Source organism: Helianthus annuus, chromosome 12 (assembly GCF_002127325.2).
Source record: "Helianthus annuus cultivar XRQ/B chromosome 12, HanXRQr2.0-SUNRISE, whole genome shotgun sequence".
In the NCBI taxonomy this organism is placed as follows: domain Eukaryota; kingdom Viridiplantae; phylum Streptophyta; class Magnoliopsida; order Asterales; family Asteraceae; genus Helianthus; species Helianthus annuus.
In genome coordinates, this window is record NC_035444.2 from 116,122,496 (window position 1) to 116,143,059 (window position 20,564).

At 38.7% G+C, this 20,564-nt stretch overlaps 1 protein-coding gene across 3 annotated transcripts; it reads left to right on the forward strand.

The window, feature by feature from the left end:
• Positions 1–239: 239 nt before the first annotated feature.
• LOC110877728 (BTB/POZ domain-containing protein FBL11) lies at positions 240–20,546 on the forward strand. Of its 3 annotated transcripts, XM_035981002.1 has the most exons (19): positions 240–454; positions 587–637; positions 1,006–1,123; positions 1,546–1,681; positions 2,471–2,517; positions 2,697–2,785; positions 2,858–2,948; positions 3,541–3,577; positions 3,679–3,821; positions 3,892–4,399; positions 4,979–5,049; positions 5,215–5,400; positions 5,476–5,796; positions 5,863–6,106; positions 19,187–19,242; positions 19,589–19,669; positions 19,755–19,799; positions 19,884–19,952; positions 20,071–20,546. In XM_035981002.1, exons 1-19 carry the CDS (start codon positions 282–284, stop codon positions 20,212–20,214), a joined length of 2,610 nt encoding a protein of 869 aa, XP_035836895.1. In that variant the 5' UTR covers positions 240–281; the 3' UTR covers positions 20,215–20,546. The 3 variants fall into 3 exon arrangements, 2 of the variants coding, with proteins under 2 accessions (XP_035836895.1, XP_021981613.1); XM_022125921.2 differs by having other exon boundaries at positions 4,979–5,400; XR_004874941.1 differs by lacking the exon at positions 19,187–19,242 and having other exon boundaries at positions 249–454; positions 4,979–5,400.
• The last annotated feature ends 18 nt before the right edge of the window (positions 20,547–20,564 follow it).

The following is a 20,564-nucleotide window of genomic DNA, read 5'->3' on the forward strand; positions in this document are numbered from 1 at the left end:
GTGATTATCTACCTCTAAAACGCAGTTTTAAAGAAGCTTGTATCTACATGTTTTTTTCAAAACGCATGCAAAATCTATTTTGAAAATGCATGCAAAATCTATTTTGAAAACGCATAATCTATTAGTAGTCGGTAGGCGATCCAAATTAAAAAAAAAAAGAAAAATAGCTTAAATGGTGGACCAATAGCATGACGTGGCCCAAGCACTGGACGGCGTAAAACAAGTGTTCACCAGGCTGCTTTTAACGCATATTTTTTAGGAGGTCCGTCCGGTAGCACTGGATGGCGTTGACCGACGACGATGTCTGGGTAGTTCTGAAATGCATAGATCCTGATGAGTCCAATCCTAATGAAGTTGACGATGAAGTTCAGATATCAACGGCGGATGTTTACAGTTGGAACTTCTCCTCAATCCTCCAACACAGAATCCTTAAACTTAAAGCTCACAGAAACAGGTAACCAACCTCCTATCAATTCATTCATTCATTCATTCATTTATACCTTTAATTATATTATAATAATAATAATAATAATAATAATCGTTCTTCTCTTGAAAGTTCAATATAATGAGGTTTTGTGGGTGTCAGGCTAATTGAAAATTCATCCTATTTCCATGGACTCCTTGGAGGAAACTTCAGGTATTTGATTATCAGTATTGCTATTGTCACTATCCTGTTTTGACCTTAAATTAACCTATTATCAAAATCATTAAGGGGCATTGCACTATTGCAGCCAGCTTCGAATCCCCAATAATCAATTTAAGTGCACCACTAGTCTATGCTTGTTAAATCAGCTAGCTGTTTAGTCCTTTTTGTTAATAGGGTAGGGAGGGGCAATTACTAAAGCTTATGGGAGAGTCAAAGTTATTCATTTGGTTGTTCATGTTCACTTAAACTTTCTAAATATAACTATTGACTTCTAAGTCATACGTATCAAAAAGATGATGCAAACGTTCAAGTCTTGTTTTGTTATTTAATCTTTCTCTTATTTGTTTATTTATCGTTAGGGATCCAGACGATGAAGTCTTAATTCAGTGGAACCGGTCAACATTTTTGAGTCTTTTGGCTTCAGTGTTTGGTTCTCCTCTGGATGTCACCTCACAAAATTTTCTCTCTATATTTGAGGTATAAATGTTTTCTTCTTTGTAACATCTTTTCTTCCTAGTTAGTTTAAACTTTAAACATTGACACAGTTAGCGGTGTTCTTCCAGAAGTCGAACTTACTAGTGCAAATGGGGTTGTTTTTACTTCAAACTGATGAGTGGGTTTTCTTGGTGCAAAGTCACAATATCAAGATTATTTTTTTTTGGACAGAAGAAAGCTGAAAATCCAAGTCACGTTTGAGTATCAAGATTCAAAAGTACCAATTTTGAATTTATAAGATGTAAAATAGTTATATTTTTGTTGACAGTAATCAACAAATTCCAGTCGCTATGTATCAGACTTGGTTCATCAAACGGCTTCTCCATATATATATATATATATATCTCTAATCTTTTTGTCCCTTAAAGCTAAATCTTTTTGATCTGCAATGTTAATGTTTACAGGGTGCCCTTTATTTTGGTATGGAGATGATTCTCTCACAATGTAAGATGTGGTTAGCAAAGGCGTTATCGATGACTGGAGTTCCGTCGGTGCAACTTAATGACCTTGTCAGTATATGGGAATTTGGGTCTGAACTGTGTGAGTTTAAATGTTAAGATGCTGCAAAATTTCAGTTTTCTTTTTGTTTTTTAGACGTAAACAAATTAACTTTAGAGTTAAATGCCATTTTAGTCCCTGTGGTTTGGGCCATTTTGCTAGTTTAGTCCAAAGGTTTCATTTTTCACCTGTGGGTCCAAAAAGGTTTCACCGTTGCCATTTAGTCCACTGGATTAACTTTATCCATTTTTTCTGTTAACGAGAAGGACAATTCGGTCATTTTATATGGCTGAATTGCCCTTCTAGCTAACAGAATTACATAACAAATGACTGAATTGCCCTTCTCGTTAACAGAAAAAATGGATGAAGTTAACCCGGCGGACTAAAATGGCAACGGTGAAACCGTTTTGGACCCACAGGCGAAAAATGAAACCTTTGGACTAAACTGGCAAAATGGCCCAAACCACAGAGACTAAAATGGCATTTAACTCTTAACTTTAATACGAAAATGATGTTACACAACAGCAAGTTGTGATTTTTCTTTATACCAAAAAGAGCATTTCAAATTTTATAGAACTAGAAACAAAGGCTAACATATATAACAAGAAAAACCTATGATTTTGATTTCAAAAGATGAGCGACATGATGAATCATATATTATAACACGATAAATAAGTAACAAGGCATCCAAATAAACTTTTTTCTACTAATCTATACAAGGGTTTCCAACATTGTTATACCACTTTGTAATATTGCTAGTAATGGTTGATTTGCTTGATCTTGTTAGTTGTTAGTCATATGCTTGATAAGGTGAAGTGTTATGCATTGCAGTGGACTATCTTCGTGAGCTATGTACAAGCTATCTTGCAAGGAACTTTGTACGTGTATTGCTTCATTTATCTCAAAATTTTTCTGCTGAATTTTTCTTGTTAGATGCCATGGTATTCTTTTAATTGGTTCAATTAGTTTGGGATTTCGAACTACTAGAACATTATTTTAATTGATCAAAAAGCGATATTCAATATATCTGTTTAATGAAAGAAAGTTGTTTTTGCAGGTTTGGGCCTTATCCTGTCCCTCCTTTGGTGATGTTCCATATGATTTGCTGCTTTCTACTATAAAGCATCCGCATTTGACTGTTGATAGGTAGGTTTACATTTATAGACAAGCTGTTATAAAGTGTAATTCATCACATAATAATATTCCGGATGTCCACAGTGAAAAACAGCTTTGTGATCACCTTCTGCTTTGGATTGATGCTAACAAGGAATGTTGTACTGAGGATCTATGTATCACACTTTTGAAGCAGGTACATGATACTGTATTTAATATTAATCAAAGAGTTAAATGCCATTTTAGTCCCTGTGGTTTGGGCCATTTTGCCAGTTTAGTCCAAAGGTTTGAAATGTTGCCATTTTCATCCAAATAGTTTCAAGCGTTGCCATTTTAGTCCACTGGGTTAACTCCGTCCATTTTTTCTGTTAGCTAGAAGGGTAATTCGATCATTTTATATTGTCGAATTGCCCTTCTAGTTAACAAAATTACATATAAAATGACTGAAATGCCCTTCTAGTTAACAGAATAAAGGGTTGGAGTTAACCTAGTGGACTAAAATGGCAACGTTTGAAACTATTTGGACTAAAATGGCAACGTTTCAAACCTTTGGACTAAAATGGCAAAATGGCCCAACCCACAGGGACTAAAATGGCATTTAACTCTTAATCAAAATATCAGAAACATATTACCTTTATTTCTACTATCATCTAGCATTTATTTTGTTGGTTGGTTTCCGTTCATTATGCTACTGATTTTTTGTAACTAGAATTCATTTTCTTGGTTGATATGGGGTGTTATTTTAATTATCTTTCTTAATTAATCACCAACCTTCTGTTCGTTTACAGATTCGTATTAGCCTTCTACCACTGTGGTTCGCTGCTGGTATGTTCAAAATTCCCAAATTTACTTCATGGTAGAAACTATACATACTTACTGATTTGTAAGTGTCTTTGCAAGGTTCATTGAACTCATCCGTGTTGTAGGGAAAAACACCTATCAGTCGTTATCCATGTGTTCTAATGGAAGTTCCTGTGGGGCCCTTACCCTGTTGAAACAACCTCTCACATGTTTAAGGGGAGACGGTGACTTGCTTAATCTTAAAATTCGTTTGACTGAGTTCACTCAGGTGTGTATTGTATACAATTGTAATGTAATGATTTTGTATGTAATATTCATTTGCGTTGTCCTACTTGCAGCGAGTGGATCTTGCAGGATGTCCACAGATAACACCAGTGGTTCTTCTCTTGTCGATGCTTCCATCTTCGTTTAGCTTGGAACCTCTGACGAGAAATAAAATTGTGCAATTACTCATCAATCATGAATCTCTTAGGGGAAATTCATGTGAGCTGTGGTCAAGGTTGACATTTGAAGCAGTGCATGAGATAGATATCTCCAATTGTCCGATGCTACATCTTGAGGACGCTGTTGAGTGCTTTAGTAAGTCATTTCCATCGTTGAGAAAGTTGAAGGCGGCTAATTGTTTGAGATTCAGGACGAGAAAATTATTGCAGCTGCTGGTTGACAGATGTCCATTGCTTTGTGATATCGACTTAACTGTCGATGTCAGTCCAGTAATCATCACTCAAATGTCTGTAACTGAATCATCATTTGGCTCCATTAGTTCTCCTTTGCCTGTGTTATGTTCTAGACCGTTGCCATCCAATATTACAAAGCTCACACTGGAGGGACTAATTGATGTCACTGGTATAAACATGATCTATATCTCTACTGCAGGCGTGCTAAACGGGTTGTGTTCGTGGGTTGGCAGGTTCAACCCGACCCGAACCCGAAAATTTTGTCATGCATATGAACCCGAACCCGACCCGAATATTCGTGGGTTGACCCGAACACGACTCGTTTAACCCGAATTTTTTATTTTTTTTTTAAATTTTGCCACAAATTAATATATTAAATTAAAATTTACTTTAAAAACACAAATGTAAATAATACAATTACATTTAATTTTGTAAAGTTTTATATGAATTTCTTTTTTAAAGTTATAATCATGGCATAAAATACACACCCAATTTAATTTATAACATAAAATATATTGTAAAAAAATATAACATAATATAGAGAGGTTAAACGGGTCAACCCGCCAACCTGACTTGGTTGACCTGAACCTGACCCGTTTAGACTAAACCTAAACCCGTGAATTTCGTGTTAGGTTCGTGTCAGAAATTAACACCCCTATCTCTACTTCACTAACTCCCAAACAATCCCCAAAATGATGTATTTGGTTTTGGCCAGTGTGCTTACTTTTCATCTTAAATCTTGTGACAGATTATGACCTCCAACGCATATCTGATATCTGTGTTTCGTTAACTTACATAAGCCTTAAAGGCTGTATTTTGGTGAGTGATGCTGGCATATCTTCACTTATATGCAGTTGTTTGAAGCTAAACTCAATTGTGGCATGTGACACTTGTTTTGGACAACAATCAATTCTGGCTCTTTGCTCTTTAAATGCCTGTTATGATCATGTTGCTGCAAAACATAGTAAACCGAACATTCTCCAGGGTTCTAATCTTCAAATGCTGCATATCGGTGGCTGCAAAGGGATCAGTATGATGTCTTTATCCAAGCTTATGTCTCAAGCCTACATGCTGAAGAATCTTTGTTTAAGGGACACCGAAGTCGTCGATGATTGCCTTTTTAATCTCGGTGGTTCTTCATTAGAGGTGCTTGATGTCTCCAATACCAAGGTTTGTAAATATTGTTAAGGAAAACTGCCGTTTACAAACTGTTTGGATTTTATTAATCTATGCTTTGAATTTCAGGTTTCTGCTGCTGCTATGGCTCATGTTATAGGCCAAAATCCTGGTTTAAAATGTTTAAAAGCAAGAGGATGTAAGAATCTGCTTCAGCAAGGAAGTAAAACCGAAAATAAAAACCTTTACGTTGAGCTTGGGAAGGTGTGCAAATTGGATGAAATTGGTGTTGGGTGGGGATTTTCATTCTTGTCTCTTGAGGGTTTGAAGCCTGCCGTTTCATTTCTAAAAGCAATAGAAGTGGGCTTAGGTGGACTTTTGGGCCATGACGGGCTGAAATGGCTACCTTTAACGTGTCCCTTACTGGAGTCAATAGTTCTGTATTTTCAGGTATGCAAAAATATGTATATAGCATTTAGAGAAATTATCGTCACTTTCTTTGCTGAACTTTGGCAGGTGATTTCTGATGATCTCATAGTGAATATGTTGGAATCCCTGCGACACCTAAAATCATTGGCATTATGCCATTGTCTTGGTGAGACGTCTTCATTGAGTTTTAAAGTCAGCATGCCAAATTTGAGAAAGTTGAGACTTGAAAGAGTAGCACCTTGGATGAGAAATGCTGATTTGATTAGTCTGAGTCAGAACTGTGCAAACTTGATTGAGCTTTCGTTGCTGGGATGCAGACTTCTGGATTCAGGTTTGCAGCCATCATCTCCTTCCTTTATTTACTTGCATGGAAGTAGGCAATGTTTAGGAGGTTGTATATGTTTGTAGGAGTAGATTAGAATTAGGAGTCGTTCTAGAAAAACCAAACATAATTTATAACATATAATATGACTATCATGCTTTCATATAGAACTTAAGCATAAGTAAATAATGTGTATTGATGTCACACCAAGTATTCTCAAATATCAATCAAATCAGAAATCCATTGGTAAAGCAAGCAACATGCTTATAGGATACATGAGTATGCCGAGGGAGGATATTAAATAAATTCTATAGACTACACTGTAGTTAATACTATTTTAATATTCATAATCAACTCGATGGTATTTTCACTCTTCGAGATCAAGAATGCCTTACTTGGGATCCTAGTAGTGGCTTTGCCAACATGTTTGCAAGTTGCATACTTGAACAAACCTTAATGGGCTCAATCGTTCATGAGAGGTCCAAGCTACCTTGCGAAATGACAATCGACTTCATTATTTTCAGTGGCAGAACTAGAACATTAACTCAGGGGTATCCCAAATTTTTTTTACCGTGCAATCGTACAATATTAAAAAAAACGACAATAAATAAATAAAGTAAAACAATTACTTAATAGATTTGTCCTCTTCTTTTCTTCATAGCTTGAAATCGTTCCATCACATTGTTGTCTTTTACTTCACGTAAAAAATCGCACAAACCATAGCATTGTTCAAAAATTCCGGGCCCATTCGATTGCGTAAATCCGTCTTGACAAGCTTCAATTTCGAAAAACATCTTTCAACGATTGCAGTTGCAACCGGTAAAAGCAAAGCTAGCTTCACTACCCGATAAACTGAAGGACAAGAACGATGCGTTCCCGTTTCAACCATAACACGCACAAGATCACTTATCCCATTCAAGTTTGCAAATTTATCATCATCGACGAAATGGGCAATTGGGATTTGGGCTTATTATTTTCAATTGATTGGTATCCTCGTAGTTGTGCCGTGCCGTGCATTAAAACTTCAGGGCAATTGGGCAATTATTTATAATCTTTTATTATTTTGGGCCAACATATTGGGCAATTGGGCTTATTATTTACAATCTTCAATTGATTTGGCTAACATATAGAGCAATTGAGATTTGGGCTTATTATTTTCAATTGATTTGGGCTTACAGACTTTTTTTGGGGTGTTCTCATAGTTGTTCAGGGGTATCCTTGGTATAAAAACCGGAAAAAAATTTACACTACCGATAAAAAATTGAGCCGTAGCCCGTGCCACGGCTCGGTATACATAAGGTCCGCCCCTGATTATTTTTGTACACTCACAAAAGTTCTGGCTGCTAGAAATATGCATGGATGCTTTATTATACATTTCATGAATCCAAGAAAAACATTTCCCATTGCTCCCGTCAAAATCTTGGGCCATTGCTTGATTGTCTGCTTAGACATAGACAGTGATACTCATGTAAAGAATGCCTTGTAATTAGGAGTGGCAATTCTTGACATGACCTGGAACCCGACCCAAACCTGACACGAAAATAAACATGTTTCGGTCGACTAAGGCGACCTGTTTAAAAAATGGGTCAGGTTCGGGTTGACCCGTATTAAAAACAGTTGGGTTTGGGCTGATCCGTATAAAAACGGGTCGACCCATTAACCCAAAGTATTTAAAAAAAAACTTTTATATTTTTGTTTTTTCCATTTTCCATTTACATGGTTAGTTTTGACACACCATATTATTTTTTCCATTTTCCATTTACATTGTTAGTTTTGACACACCATATTATATACTTGTCACACTCACACTCACCATTAAACACGTTATCGATAAGACGATAAATAATGCGACAAGGCAGAATTTGAATTGCCATGGTTCCTGTTTTGACTTCCCTGTGGATTTGGTGTTAGGGTTATATTCACACACACACACGATTAAACACAAACACGAACAAGAGATTTACGTGGTTCGGTCAATGTGACCTACGTCCACGGGCTGCAACTAGGGTTAGGATTTTATTTCTGGGGTGATCAAATTACAAAAGGACCTATCAACTATTTATAATACCCAAATTAGGGTTTACAACTTGTTGACCAAGAAAACGGTAAAATAGGAAAGTGTATAAGGCTTTAACAAATTTAGCGTATCTGCTCCCATAATAATAGCGTCTGCTCCCTAATAGCGCATCCCACATATTAGAGCATCTGTCCACATATTAGAGCATCTGTTATCTGTTAGAGCATCTATTAGAGCATCTAATTAGAGCATCTAGTACTAGAGCATCTATTATTTGATTAGCGCATCAAACAAAAGAGCATCTGCTGCTGCTCTATCCTGCATTTGTTTTCTAAGCCTACATTTCTAACAATCTCCCACTTAGAGGCTTCGAAAAACTTCGAAACTGCCATTCACCAATATCGTCCTTTCCTTTCGTAATCTCTTATCCCACTAGTTGCAGCCGCCTTCTCAATTATTCTTGAAGGCCACAGCTTAAGCTTATCCAACGGTACCACCTTAGTGTACATATCTGCTGGATTTATCTTTCCATCAATTTTCACGAGTTGCAAGGTACCGTCACGAATCAGTCCTCTGATGAAGTGATACCTCAACTGAATGTGCTTCGTCCTTCCGTGAAACACCGGATTCTTTGCAAGATGTATAGCACTTTGACTGTCACAGAATAGATAACAGTTTAACTGTTTCTTACCAAGTTCTTCAAGAAAATTCTTTAACCAGATAAGTTCTTTACTGGCTTCAGCTATAGCCATGTATTCTGCCTCTGTAGTTGAAAGAGCAACGCTTTTCTGCAATCTTGACATCCAACTAACTGCAGTGCATCCCATTGAAAAGATGTACCCTGTGGTGCTTTTGTAGGATTGCTTGCAACCACCCAAGTCTGCATCTGCATACCCCCTTAGCACAACATCTTTTCCTTTAAAACACAATGTTGTTTTAGATGTTCCTTTCAAGTACCTGAGTAACCATTTCACTGCCTCCCAATGTTCTCGTCCTGGATTAGACATGAAATGACTAACCACTCCGACCGCATGTGCTATATCTGGTCTCGTGCATACCATTGCATACATAAGACTACCAACGGCTGATGCATAAGGAACCTTAGCCATCTTTTCCTTGTCTTCATCTGTCTTTGGTGATTTATCTTTGGAGAGCTTAAAGTGGTTTCCCAATGGTGTGCTTCTGATCTTTGCATCTTTCAAGCTAAATTTCTCAAGAACCTTTCCAATGTACTTTTCTTGAGATAGTTTCAGAGAACCATTTTTCCTATCTCTGATAATGCTCATCCCAAGTATTTGCTTCGCTGGACCCAAGTCTTTCATCTCGAATTCTTCAGACATCTGTTTCTTCAGTTTAGTAATCTCTTTCATGTCTGACCCAGCTATCAACATATCATCTACATAGAGCAGTAGAATGACATAAGATTTCTCAAACTTCTTGAGATAACAACAGTGGTCCATCTCACATCTTTTAAACCCGTTTCTGCCCATGAAGTTATCAAACTTCAAGTACCATTGTCTGGGCGCTTGTTTCAGACCATATAAGCTTTTCTTCAACTTGCAAACCAAGTTTTCTTTGCCCTTTGCCTGAAAACCTTCTGGTTGTGCCATGTAAATGTCTTCATCTAGATCACCATGTAGGAATGCTGTCTTGACGTCTAGCTGCTCCAGATGCAAGTTCTCTGCTGCTACAATGCTAAGAACGAGCCTGATGGTAGTCATCTTCACAACTGGAGATAAGATCTCATCGTAGTCAACCCCCTTTTTCTGTTGAAAACCTTTGACAACTAAACGGGCTTTGTACCGCTTAGACCCATCGTGTTCTTCTTTGATCCTGAAAACCCATTTGTTTTGTAACGCTCTCTTTTCTGGCGGAAGCTTAACCAAAACCCAAGTTTTGTTTTTATCAAGAGAGCTCACTTCATCATTCATAGCATTCTCCCACTGGCGAGAATCTTTCACCTTGACTGCTTCAGAGTAACTGTCGGGTTCGCTATTTTCAGTCAAGAGAATGTAATTCACTAAAGGATCATATCTTTGTGGCTGTTTTGTAGCTCTGGTGGATCTCCTAACCCAATGATCATTTTGGTCAGGCTGCTGTGGGGGCGGTTCTTCCTCTGAATCTGAGCTCCCACTATCAGAGGTTTCCTCCTCATTATTACCACCAACTTCAAACTCTGTGTCGACATTTTCTGGTTCGGGAATCGGTTCAGGGACCGACCTAGCTTTCTGGTTTCCTGTTCCTGTCTCGAACTCTACCTGCTGCTTTTGAACCTTAGAGTTTGATCCCAATGAGTCTTTGTACAATTCAGCCTCATTAAAGGTAGCATGTTTGCTGCGAACTACCTTCTTGCTTTCTAAATCCCAGAGTCTATAACCCATCTTGTCAGACTCGTAGCCAATGAAGGTATACTTCTTGGCTTTTGCATCTAGCTTGTCTCTTTCTTGATCCAAATCATATGCACTACACCCAAATATCCTCAGGTGGTTATACTTCACAGCTTCACCTTTCCACTCTTCTTGTGGGACTTTGTATCCCAACGGAACTGATAGGCCTGGATTGATTAAGTAAGCAACAGTATTAACTGCATCTGCCGAGAACATCTTTGGCAATCTAGCATTTATTCTCATGCTTTTGGCTCGCTCATTCAAGGTTCTGTTCATCCTTTCTGCAACCCCGTTTTGCTGAGGTGTGCTCGGGACAGTATTAATCATTCGAATGCCATGTTCAGCACAGTAATCAACAAACTCCTGGCTGACATACTCTCCTCCGTTATCGGATTTCAAAGCTTTCACCTTCAAGTTAGTTTCATTTTCAACAACAATTTTCCATTTCTTAAAAGTATTAAAAACATCAGACTTATGTTTCAGAAATTTAACCCATACCTTGCGTGTTGAGTCGTCGATGAAGGTGACATAATAGTGCGCTCCTCCCACTGAAGCTACTGGAGTGGGCCCGTATACATCTGTGTGAACGAGCTCTAATTTCTGAGCTTTCGGTGCTTTGCCCGTCTTGGCAAATGATACTTTCTTCTTCTTGCCAAATACACATGGTTCACAAAATTCAGATTTGACTTTCTTCAGTTCTGGAAGCTTTCCTCTGGCGACAAGCATTTTCATCCCTTTTTCACCCATGTGGCCGAGCCGTTGATGCCAAACACTGGACGGACTCGGCCCTTTAGCCACTGTATTTGCATTCCCTGCAGGCACTTCAACCATATACAGAGTACCCTGTTTCTTTCCCTTGGCAATTACCATATTACCCTTGACAACCCTCCATTGTCCACCCCCAAAGTGAACATCGTACCCCTGGTCGTCTAATTGCCCAATGGAAATCAACATTCTTTTTAATTCTGGAATTACCCTGACATTTTTCAATGTCCAGACAGTACCCAAAGATGTTTTCAAATCAATATCCCCAATCCCAGTAATGTCAAGCATTTTATCGTTAGCAAGCCTTACCTGACCAAAGTTGCCCAGTCTGAGATTCTTCATCTTTCTCGAACTTGAGATAGCATGAAACGATGCTCCTGAGTCTATAATCCAAGACTCTACTGTATCTTCAACACAACAAATTAAAGCATCATCTAAATCAGAGGCTATCTCTTTCTGGTCTATGGATGATTTAGTGCATTGACTTCTAAAGTGCCCGTTTTCATTACAGTTCCAGCACTTTATATCTTGCCTCTCCTTCCTAGGTTTAGAATTCCCTCTCTTGCCTCTGGATTTAGATCTGCCACGATTACTGCCCCGTTCTTTCTTTCTACCTCTTCCCTCAGTGCTAAGCAAAGAACTGGATGATTCACCTGTACTCTTCCTTCTAATATCCTCGCCTAGGATAAAATCACGGATGCCCTCGAATGTGAGTTTGGTAGTTCCAGATGAACTACTAATGGCAGATCCTGACCAACTCTCCGGTAAAGAGGATAAAAGTAGTAAAGCTTGTACTTCATCATCAAACTTAATGTCAACAGATGTTAAACGGGAAATAATGGTATTAAACTCATTAACATGGGCAGTAATAGACGCACCTTCCCGCATACGGGTGTTAACCAACTGTCTAATCAGAAATACCTTGTTAGACGCGGAAGGTTTCTCGTACATGTTAGACAAGGCTGTCATCAGTCCTTTTGCTGTGGTTTCTTTCACAATGTTGAAGGCAACGCTCTTAGCTAGAGTGAACCTGATAACAACAAGGGCTTTCCTATCCATGTCCTTCCACTCATCATCTTTTACCTTCTCAGGCTTGTCACCAGTCAGAACCTGCAACAGATCCTTCTGACACAGCAAGTCCTCGACTTGCATCTTCCACCAGGCGAAGTCATCAAACTTCTCAATACGAGTCTTAGCATCTTCAGACATCATCTTGAGACACGAAGCTTGAACAAACTGTTCAAAGAACCTGATTGGCTGATTTGCTGCAATCGGCCGGAAAAGGGAAGGTGGCAGCGGTGACGGTGGCTTAGGGAAAAAAGAAACTAGTTCCGGGGCGTGAGGTTTCTAGTCAGTGTGCAAAAAAAAAAAAAAAAAAACAACTAGAACCAAACTGGCTCTGATACCAGTTGTTAGGGTTATATTCACACACACACGATTAAACACAAACACGAACAAGAGATTTACGTGGTTCGGTCAATGTGACCTACGTCCACGGGCTGCAACTAGGGTTAGGATTTTATTTCTGGGGTGATCAAATTACAAAAGGGCCTATCTGTTAGACATATTTATTAAACTTAGTTATGTTAATTATGTATTTATTCGGATCTACTAAGTAGGATAATTATGTATTATAAGTACTCGAACGATTAGATGATAGGAGTGTGCATTGGCTGATGATAAGCGGGTAAAAGAATTCGAATAACTGCCGGAGGCAGTTACCCGCCAAAAACAACCGCCAAAACAATGCATATATATATTGTATTACCGGCAATATGTCCGGCTATCAAGACATTCTTACTATCGTTTGAATTGTCCATTAACATCATCATTTATCATTCATCCTTTCAAATAATGCCTATTCAATTCGGTTCAATCATGCATGAGCACTTCAATTCAGTCACTAATTCCGCTGCACAAACATCTTCTGATCCCCAACATAGTGGTATCAGAGCAGAACCGGGGAAGAAGATGATTGAAATCAAATCATCATCCACAGTGTTGCCTTGTCAACACTGCACGGATGAAATGAAGAATAAGAACAAGCGATTTCAACGTGAGAAAACATGTTTCTACTGCCATCAACCAGGGCATCAAATCTACGCGTGTAACAAGAAGGAAACTGATGAAGCGACTCAGTTGATCCGGCAAGCGGTGAACATGGGAATACAGAATCAAGGGAGAGATAGCAGTAATCATCAAGAGATGATTGTAGTCGGTATCGAAGGAGGGCTATGGAGCGATATTTGGTACGTTAGTTCTGTTATTAAACACCATATGGCTGGAAATTTAAACGTATTCAAACGTATAAAACATATTATCGGGGTTGATACACAATCCGGGGAAAACAATTTTTTGTTTACACGTGGGGTTGGATCGGTTGAAATCAAAACAGGAAACGAAACTATGAGAATTCAAAGTGTCTTCTATTCTCCGGAATTAGACCGAAATGTTTTGAGCATGGATCAATTAACAATGCAAGGATTCACTGTTAACAAAAACGGTGATACTTGTAAAATTTATCCTATGTTCTCTATTCCGGTTGATAATTCCGTGAACGATGCGAGTGGGTTGACAAAGGAAGAAGAAATTGGGTTAAAAGAAAAACAGGGTATTATAGAAGAAAGTATGTATGATGATGAATTCAAAGAAAGGTATTTGAATTCGTATTTTGAAGAACTGGATCTATCGGCACAAGAACCTGACTGGAATATGATGATCGTTAAAGAGATGGAATTCCATGAATTCGCTGACTGCAAATCCTTTCTGGACTTGCTTGATGATCGAGAATTTGTGTTTAAATACAAACACATGTTGGAGATGAAATTTGAGGAAATGGTCAAATGGTTCCTGTATGATTTTATGGGATTAACCACAAGACCGCTTCCACCATTTGCTCCAAACAAGAAGAGGATAAACCTGTTAGGTTTATACATACTGGTGGCAATCGACGGTGGATACAAGGAAGTCACTACGGAAAATTTGTGGCCTGCAATTGCAAAAGATCTAGGATTTGATTACGATGATGGAGATTACATGAGGGTCATTTATGCCATGTATCTCGACATCCTAGAATACTATTATAAATACAAAACAATACAAGGAAATGTGCAGGACAAGAAGGTAGTGCATGAAGAAGGAGGGTCATCCACGGATTTTCACAGAGAAGCAAGAAGGGCAGATAACGATTACCCACAATCTGCAGTTTCAGGACAAGTTGCTCTCTTCGCTGGAGTTGATGATGCTGATTGGAATCAAGGAAAGAAAAGGAAGCGGTTTAACTTCAACTATGCTAGATGGGCAGTCGAAGAAGCAAACCGGAGTGTGATGGAGAAAACTTTTAAACATAACCAAGTTTAAGGGGGTTATGTTAGACATATTTATTAAACTTAGTTATGTTAATTATGTATTTATTCGGATCTACTAAGTAGGATAATTATGTATTATAAGTACTCGAACGATTAGATGATAGGAGTGTGCATTGGCTGATGATAAGCGGGTAAAAGAATTCGAATAACTGCCGGAGGCAGTTACCCGCCAAAAACAACCGCCAAAACAATGCATATATATATTGTATTACCGGCAATATGTCCGGCTATCAAGACATTCTTACTATCGTTTGAATTGTCCATTAACATCATCATTTATCATTCATCCTTTCAAATAATGCCTATTCAATTCGGTTCAATCATGCATGAGCACTTCAATTCAGTCACTAATTCCGCTGCACAAACATCTTCTGATCCCCAACACTATCAACTATTTATAATACCCAAATTAGGGTTTACAACTTGTTGACCAAGAAAACGGTAAAATAGGAAACTGTATAAGGCTTTAACAAATTTAGCGTATCTGCTCCCATAATAATAGCGTATGTGCTCCCTAATAGCGCATCCCACATATTAGAGCATCTGTCCACATATTAGAGCATCTGTTATCTGTTAGAGCATCTAGTACTAGAGCATCTAATTAGAGCATCTAGTACTAGAGCATCTATTATTTGATTAGCGCATCAGACAATAGAGCATTGCTGCTCTATCCTACATTTGTTTTCTAAGCCTACATTTCTAACATTCGGCTCAGTCTCCTGGTGCATATCCTTGTCGAGTCGCTGGTTGGTTTCCTACTGCATAGGTTCTTCATCCTGGAGAGCCATCCCGTCAACCTATGTTCAAAACGGAGCCATATCCCTGCAAGATTCTCTAGTTTCTTGTCTGCCAAGATGTACTTAAGTTCATCTGACTAGACCATTGAAGAAACAAGTTAATCCGGAGATTAGCTTGTGGTTTATGTCTCGTCCAAATAAGGTTAATCTTCTTCTGAACTTGGAGAACAGGTACGTCGATCCTGCAAAACAATGAACACACCGTGAAGCTCGTTACAAGGAGGAGAATAGAGGATTCTCCTTGTAAACACCCTCCGGCGTCAGAATAAGAACTTGCTTTGAGGATAAAAGTGTGTGTATCAAGTGAGAGAGCAAGAGAGCGATTCTTAAACCTGGTGGTGAAGTTCTCTATTTATAGCCGAGGTGAATTGTGAACGAGATAGGCTGATGAGCCTTGGGCCTGAGTTCGACAACAAGGAATATCCATTCTGCTCATCTGTGATGAACGTTAGTGATTCCAGGCGAGAGGGCAGTTGGCGCATGCTTAATGGATCCACGTGTCCTGACGGTTGTCCTTATTGTCTGGTCTGACATCAGCAATTAAGTGGAGATCATGGAGCAGTGGTCGGCGCAAGCTGATTGGTGCCATGTATGGTCCTTGTGTACTTGTCTCCTGCATGATTGCTCATCGTGCAGCATCATAGAATACAACATGTTGAGCGCCTATTGGTCCACTACTCTGCCACTCGCACTTTATGTACCGTCCGACGTTACCCTACGCTTCTTGTCCCCGCGCAACCTGGGGTAAGTCGACGTAAGGTCAAGGAAGCTAAATCTTTTGCCTAAGGAAACTAAGTGTCAGAATTGGTTCGATCTTGGTCCTCACCTCGCGCGCGGCTGGGGCACACCCTTGTAGTCGGCGCAAGGTTGAGGAAGTCAACACTTTGGTTTACAGGTATGGTCTTGCACGCGACCTGAGGTTAACTCATATGGCCGGCGCAGGATTTGGGACCATACAGTCCCCGAGTCCAGTGTTGTTTCCATGCGCGAAGCAAGTGATTATAGTTCTGGACTAAAAATAAAAATTAAGTGTCTGCGCTTTGATTTGGCATTCAGGGGATCATCATGTGTGCTAGAAAGTTGGCGCGCGTACATGTTTTACAGCTTACACGACGCAACTATCTAGCTTACTTCTGAAGTTATCTCTCGTTTTTTGCTTGGCAAAACTTCGAAATTTGAAAAGAGTATCTTCTGACAGGTTGGTGGCGAAAGTGACGTGTGATGTGATTGCTGACACGGCGTCACCGTGTCAGGCACGCCGTTTCATCTTGTGTCAAGCGAGTGGGCTTCACGCGCGCGTGTTAACCGTCACTCCGGTTTTCCTGCCTGACATGTCGATCCTTGAGTGGGTGCGCGATGCAAGTTGTTTGGCATGGTTACCCATCGCATTAAATGAGATGGGTATAAATAGACGAAGAATGCAAACGGTTAGCATGCTAATTCTCTCACCGTTTTCTCTCGAATCTTCAAATCTTCAAAGATTTCTTGAAGATCTTTGAGTGCTCTTCATCCCTTTTCCAGAGGTTTTTCAAGATCCTCGTCTGTATCCCAGATTTCTTCCCTCAATATGTCTAAGAGTGCAGAAGAAGTCGTGGTAGTTGAAGAGACTGGTGGTGGGATGCCGCCGTTAAAAGTACAATATGATTGTTATGCATTAATCTTTCATACTGGCCAGACATGAAAGCAATCTATGGTACACGCTAAGATACTACCAATCACCATATGATGCTTTTATCATACAAAGTTCGGCACTATGGTTGTAAAAATCAATGAAATAAAAATCAATGCTGTGCTCCAGATGATCAGATGGAGGACTTACTGGTTATCAGTAGTTTAAGGAATAGGAGAAATGGATGTAGAAATTACAGCCTCCAAGTAATATAAGAATATTATTGGCGACATTTGCCGTATTTATATAATATAATTTAATATACCCAGATGGGTTTAGATAATTGAGTTTCAAAGCTCGTGATTATAGGCTCTAAGCAAGAACCAGCCAATGTGGTTCCTTTTTCTTATTCTCCAGAATGGGAGAGTGTTGAATCAAAGAACAAAATTTTATGCAAAAGTGCAGATGTGATATCCTTGCCATGATGTGGCTTTCCATTGTTACTGTTGCTCAATTAGCTGGTGAGATATCACCGGAGTGTCTATCAGATGTGATAAACTTCAGATTAATGATATTGGGTATAGGGTTATATCAATGGAGAAATAGCAAAAAGAATAGTATTTGGTGACGAGGTTTAGCATCCTCGTATCGGAGTCACCATCATCAAAACAATGTAGTACGCCATATGGAACTTCAAGCTACTCAAGAGTAGAGTTTATTGAGTCCGCGACCAAGTATACGTCTTTTGCCTCATCCACAACGTCTTAGCGGCATTTGTAAAATATTTGTAAAGTCAATAACTATATATATAGGGTTATTGGATTTTATCACCCCCAACTATCGGCCTTTGGCCGTTGCCACCCTCAACTACCACTTTGACACCCGACACCCCCAACTTAACTTTTTGTTTGTGTTGGCACCACCAAGTTAAATCTTTGCTAACTGGGTTTGTTTTTTATCCGACGTGGCACAAATGTGATGAGTTGGAGCTGATTAACGTTAATACCTCCAAACGTTAGAAAATGAAAAGTTAATACCCTAGAAGGTGATTTTAAACTATTAGTACCTAAGTAAGTTACTTTGTGCAAACCACAGGGACTAACTATGTAATTAACTCTAATGTATATATGTGTGGGCCATCGGGAGGCAAAAGTGAAAGTGCACTAATTTTAACGTTATTTTACTAATTTCGTGAAAATAACGTTAAAAGCTGAGGACGGTTAATCATGCATCATGTGGTGGCGTTGATAGCTGAAAGACAAAAGGGTACATGCACTAATCAGTCTTTGTCCCGATTGCTGAGTGTTATGTGCCTTATGTCCAAGGCTTGATGCAAAACTAATATCGAGCCGGGGGTCTCACTGGAAGCAGCCTCTCTATTTCTACGGGGTAGAGGTAAGGCTGTCTACATCTTATCTTCCTCAGACCCTACATTTGCTTTGCTATTAGTGGGATTTACTAAGTATGGTGATGGTGATGGTGATGGTGATGGTGATTGTGATGGTGATGGTGATGATGGTTGATGGTTGATGATGATGATGATGGTGATGATGTTGTTCCTCTCCTTCCACATAGTCTGGATTAATTGAAGGTAGGGCTGACAATAGATATCTGTATAAGACACGATTAAACCTGTTTACTGAAAAAGTACACGACTTGGTTTTTTACTTTTTTAAAACTAAATAGAATTATAGGAGGGTACAATCAATCATTTCTTCTCCTTGGTATATAAAACATAAACTGTGTTATAGTCAAGAGATATAAAGTAGTTAAAAAAGTTATATTCATGTCTAATATTTATGTTATTTGCGTCGTTAGAGACCTGTTAAAACTGATAAGACACGCTTTGCCAGCCCTAATTGGAGGTTCTTCCTTCCATATATTTGGGATAAGTTGGAGGATTGGACACGTGTGTAATTGTACGGAAATTTTCGGGTGTTGCATAACCTGTCATTGACGATGCATACAACACACATTCAATGGTTGATTGTATATTCTGCTTAAAATTATCTTTGCATTTCATTAAATGGGTTACACTTTGTTATTGTTTTGTTGCATTCATGTATGATCTCAGTCCTGCAGTGTCTACAACTAATTATACGTTATCTTCAAGCGTATAATAAGATCTTTGTCTTCACCTATGTAGAATCGCAAAAGATCATTTCAAGAGGTTGGCCATGTTTGACTTCTGTTCATCTAGAGGTTTGTAACGAACCTTTCTTCTGTGCTTTGCTAGAAAAAAAAAACGTGTTCAAGAAAATCTAACACTTTGAAATACAATTGAATGAAGCCATGTGTTATGTTCGTCTTGCTGTCTATTATATGCTTTGCTCGTGTTTAATACGATGAAATAAAAACCCTAAGCTCAATGGGGTTGGTATTTGTTCCCAGAGGGAAGAAAACATATATAGCATAGCTTAGTTCATTTAACTTTATAATACATAGTTGAATTTATTTTATCATACATATCAATATTTTACCTTTGAAATCACTTTCTGCATATAAAAAAGGTGTTTTGTGTGACTGAATCTGGTAAATACTTTTCTAGGAATGTGGACAAGTGACGAGTAACGGTGTTGAGGCTCTTTTTGACTGCCATGCCCTTGAAGATGTATTGTTGCGCCACAATGTGAGCTTCCTTTAAACCTCTTCTTCACAGAATATAATACTTGGTAACGGTAACCACATGACAGTAATATGATCTTTAAATTCAGGGTTCTGGGATCCAGAAAGGCTTTATTGGTGATGCAGTCACCAAGGTATAATACATACATATATATATGTATATTCAACCTTTTCTATACGCTAACATACATTTTCACATTAATTTATGATGAAAACAGCTGCCGATGCTTCGAAAATTGTCGCTTGATATATGTGATGCAAAATACGGAGAGTTTGACATTCCAGAGGTAAATCATACCATATCTGTCCAATGAAGATCGCAACGATTACCCTTTTTGAATATCTCATGAAAATTGCATATGATGTGATATCTGAAAATTTGTTGTATGCATGAATATGCCACAGTTGGATGATAGACACTTGTTAAACCATGTGAAAATAGCAAGATGTAAATCTCGGAATGTTGGGGCGTCGGTACACAGGGAAACTTTGGTACTCATGTGGGATGGCAAACAGATTATCAGAACCCTAGTCAAGGAAAGAGTCTAGCATTTCAGGCTTTCAGCAAGAAAAGCATGATGTGGAAAATATAGCCGTCATTTCTCACAGTTTGATGTGTGCTAGCATCAAAATTAAATTGTATTTTGGTGCAATTAATTAATTAATTAATTAATTTATGAAGTAGGTTCCTTACAAGAGCTGTGCCTTTTAGGATTGTTCACCCCCCAAAACAAACAAATCTAAGCCAAATATGTAATTTAAAATTAGTAAACGTAGGTTACTTCCTGACCGAACCATGTTCACGGTATGTGGTCTTTGTGTTCACATTCTCATTACATTTGTCATATGTTCACAATGTGCTTTTGACGATTTTCACAGTTCACGAGGACCAAGGTTGT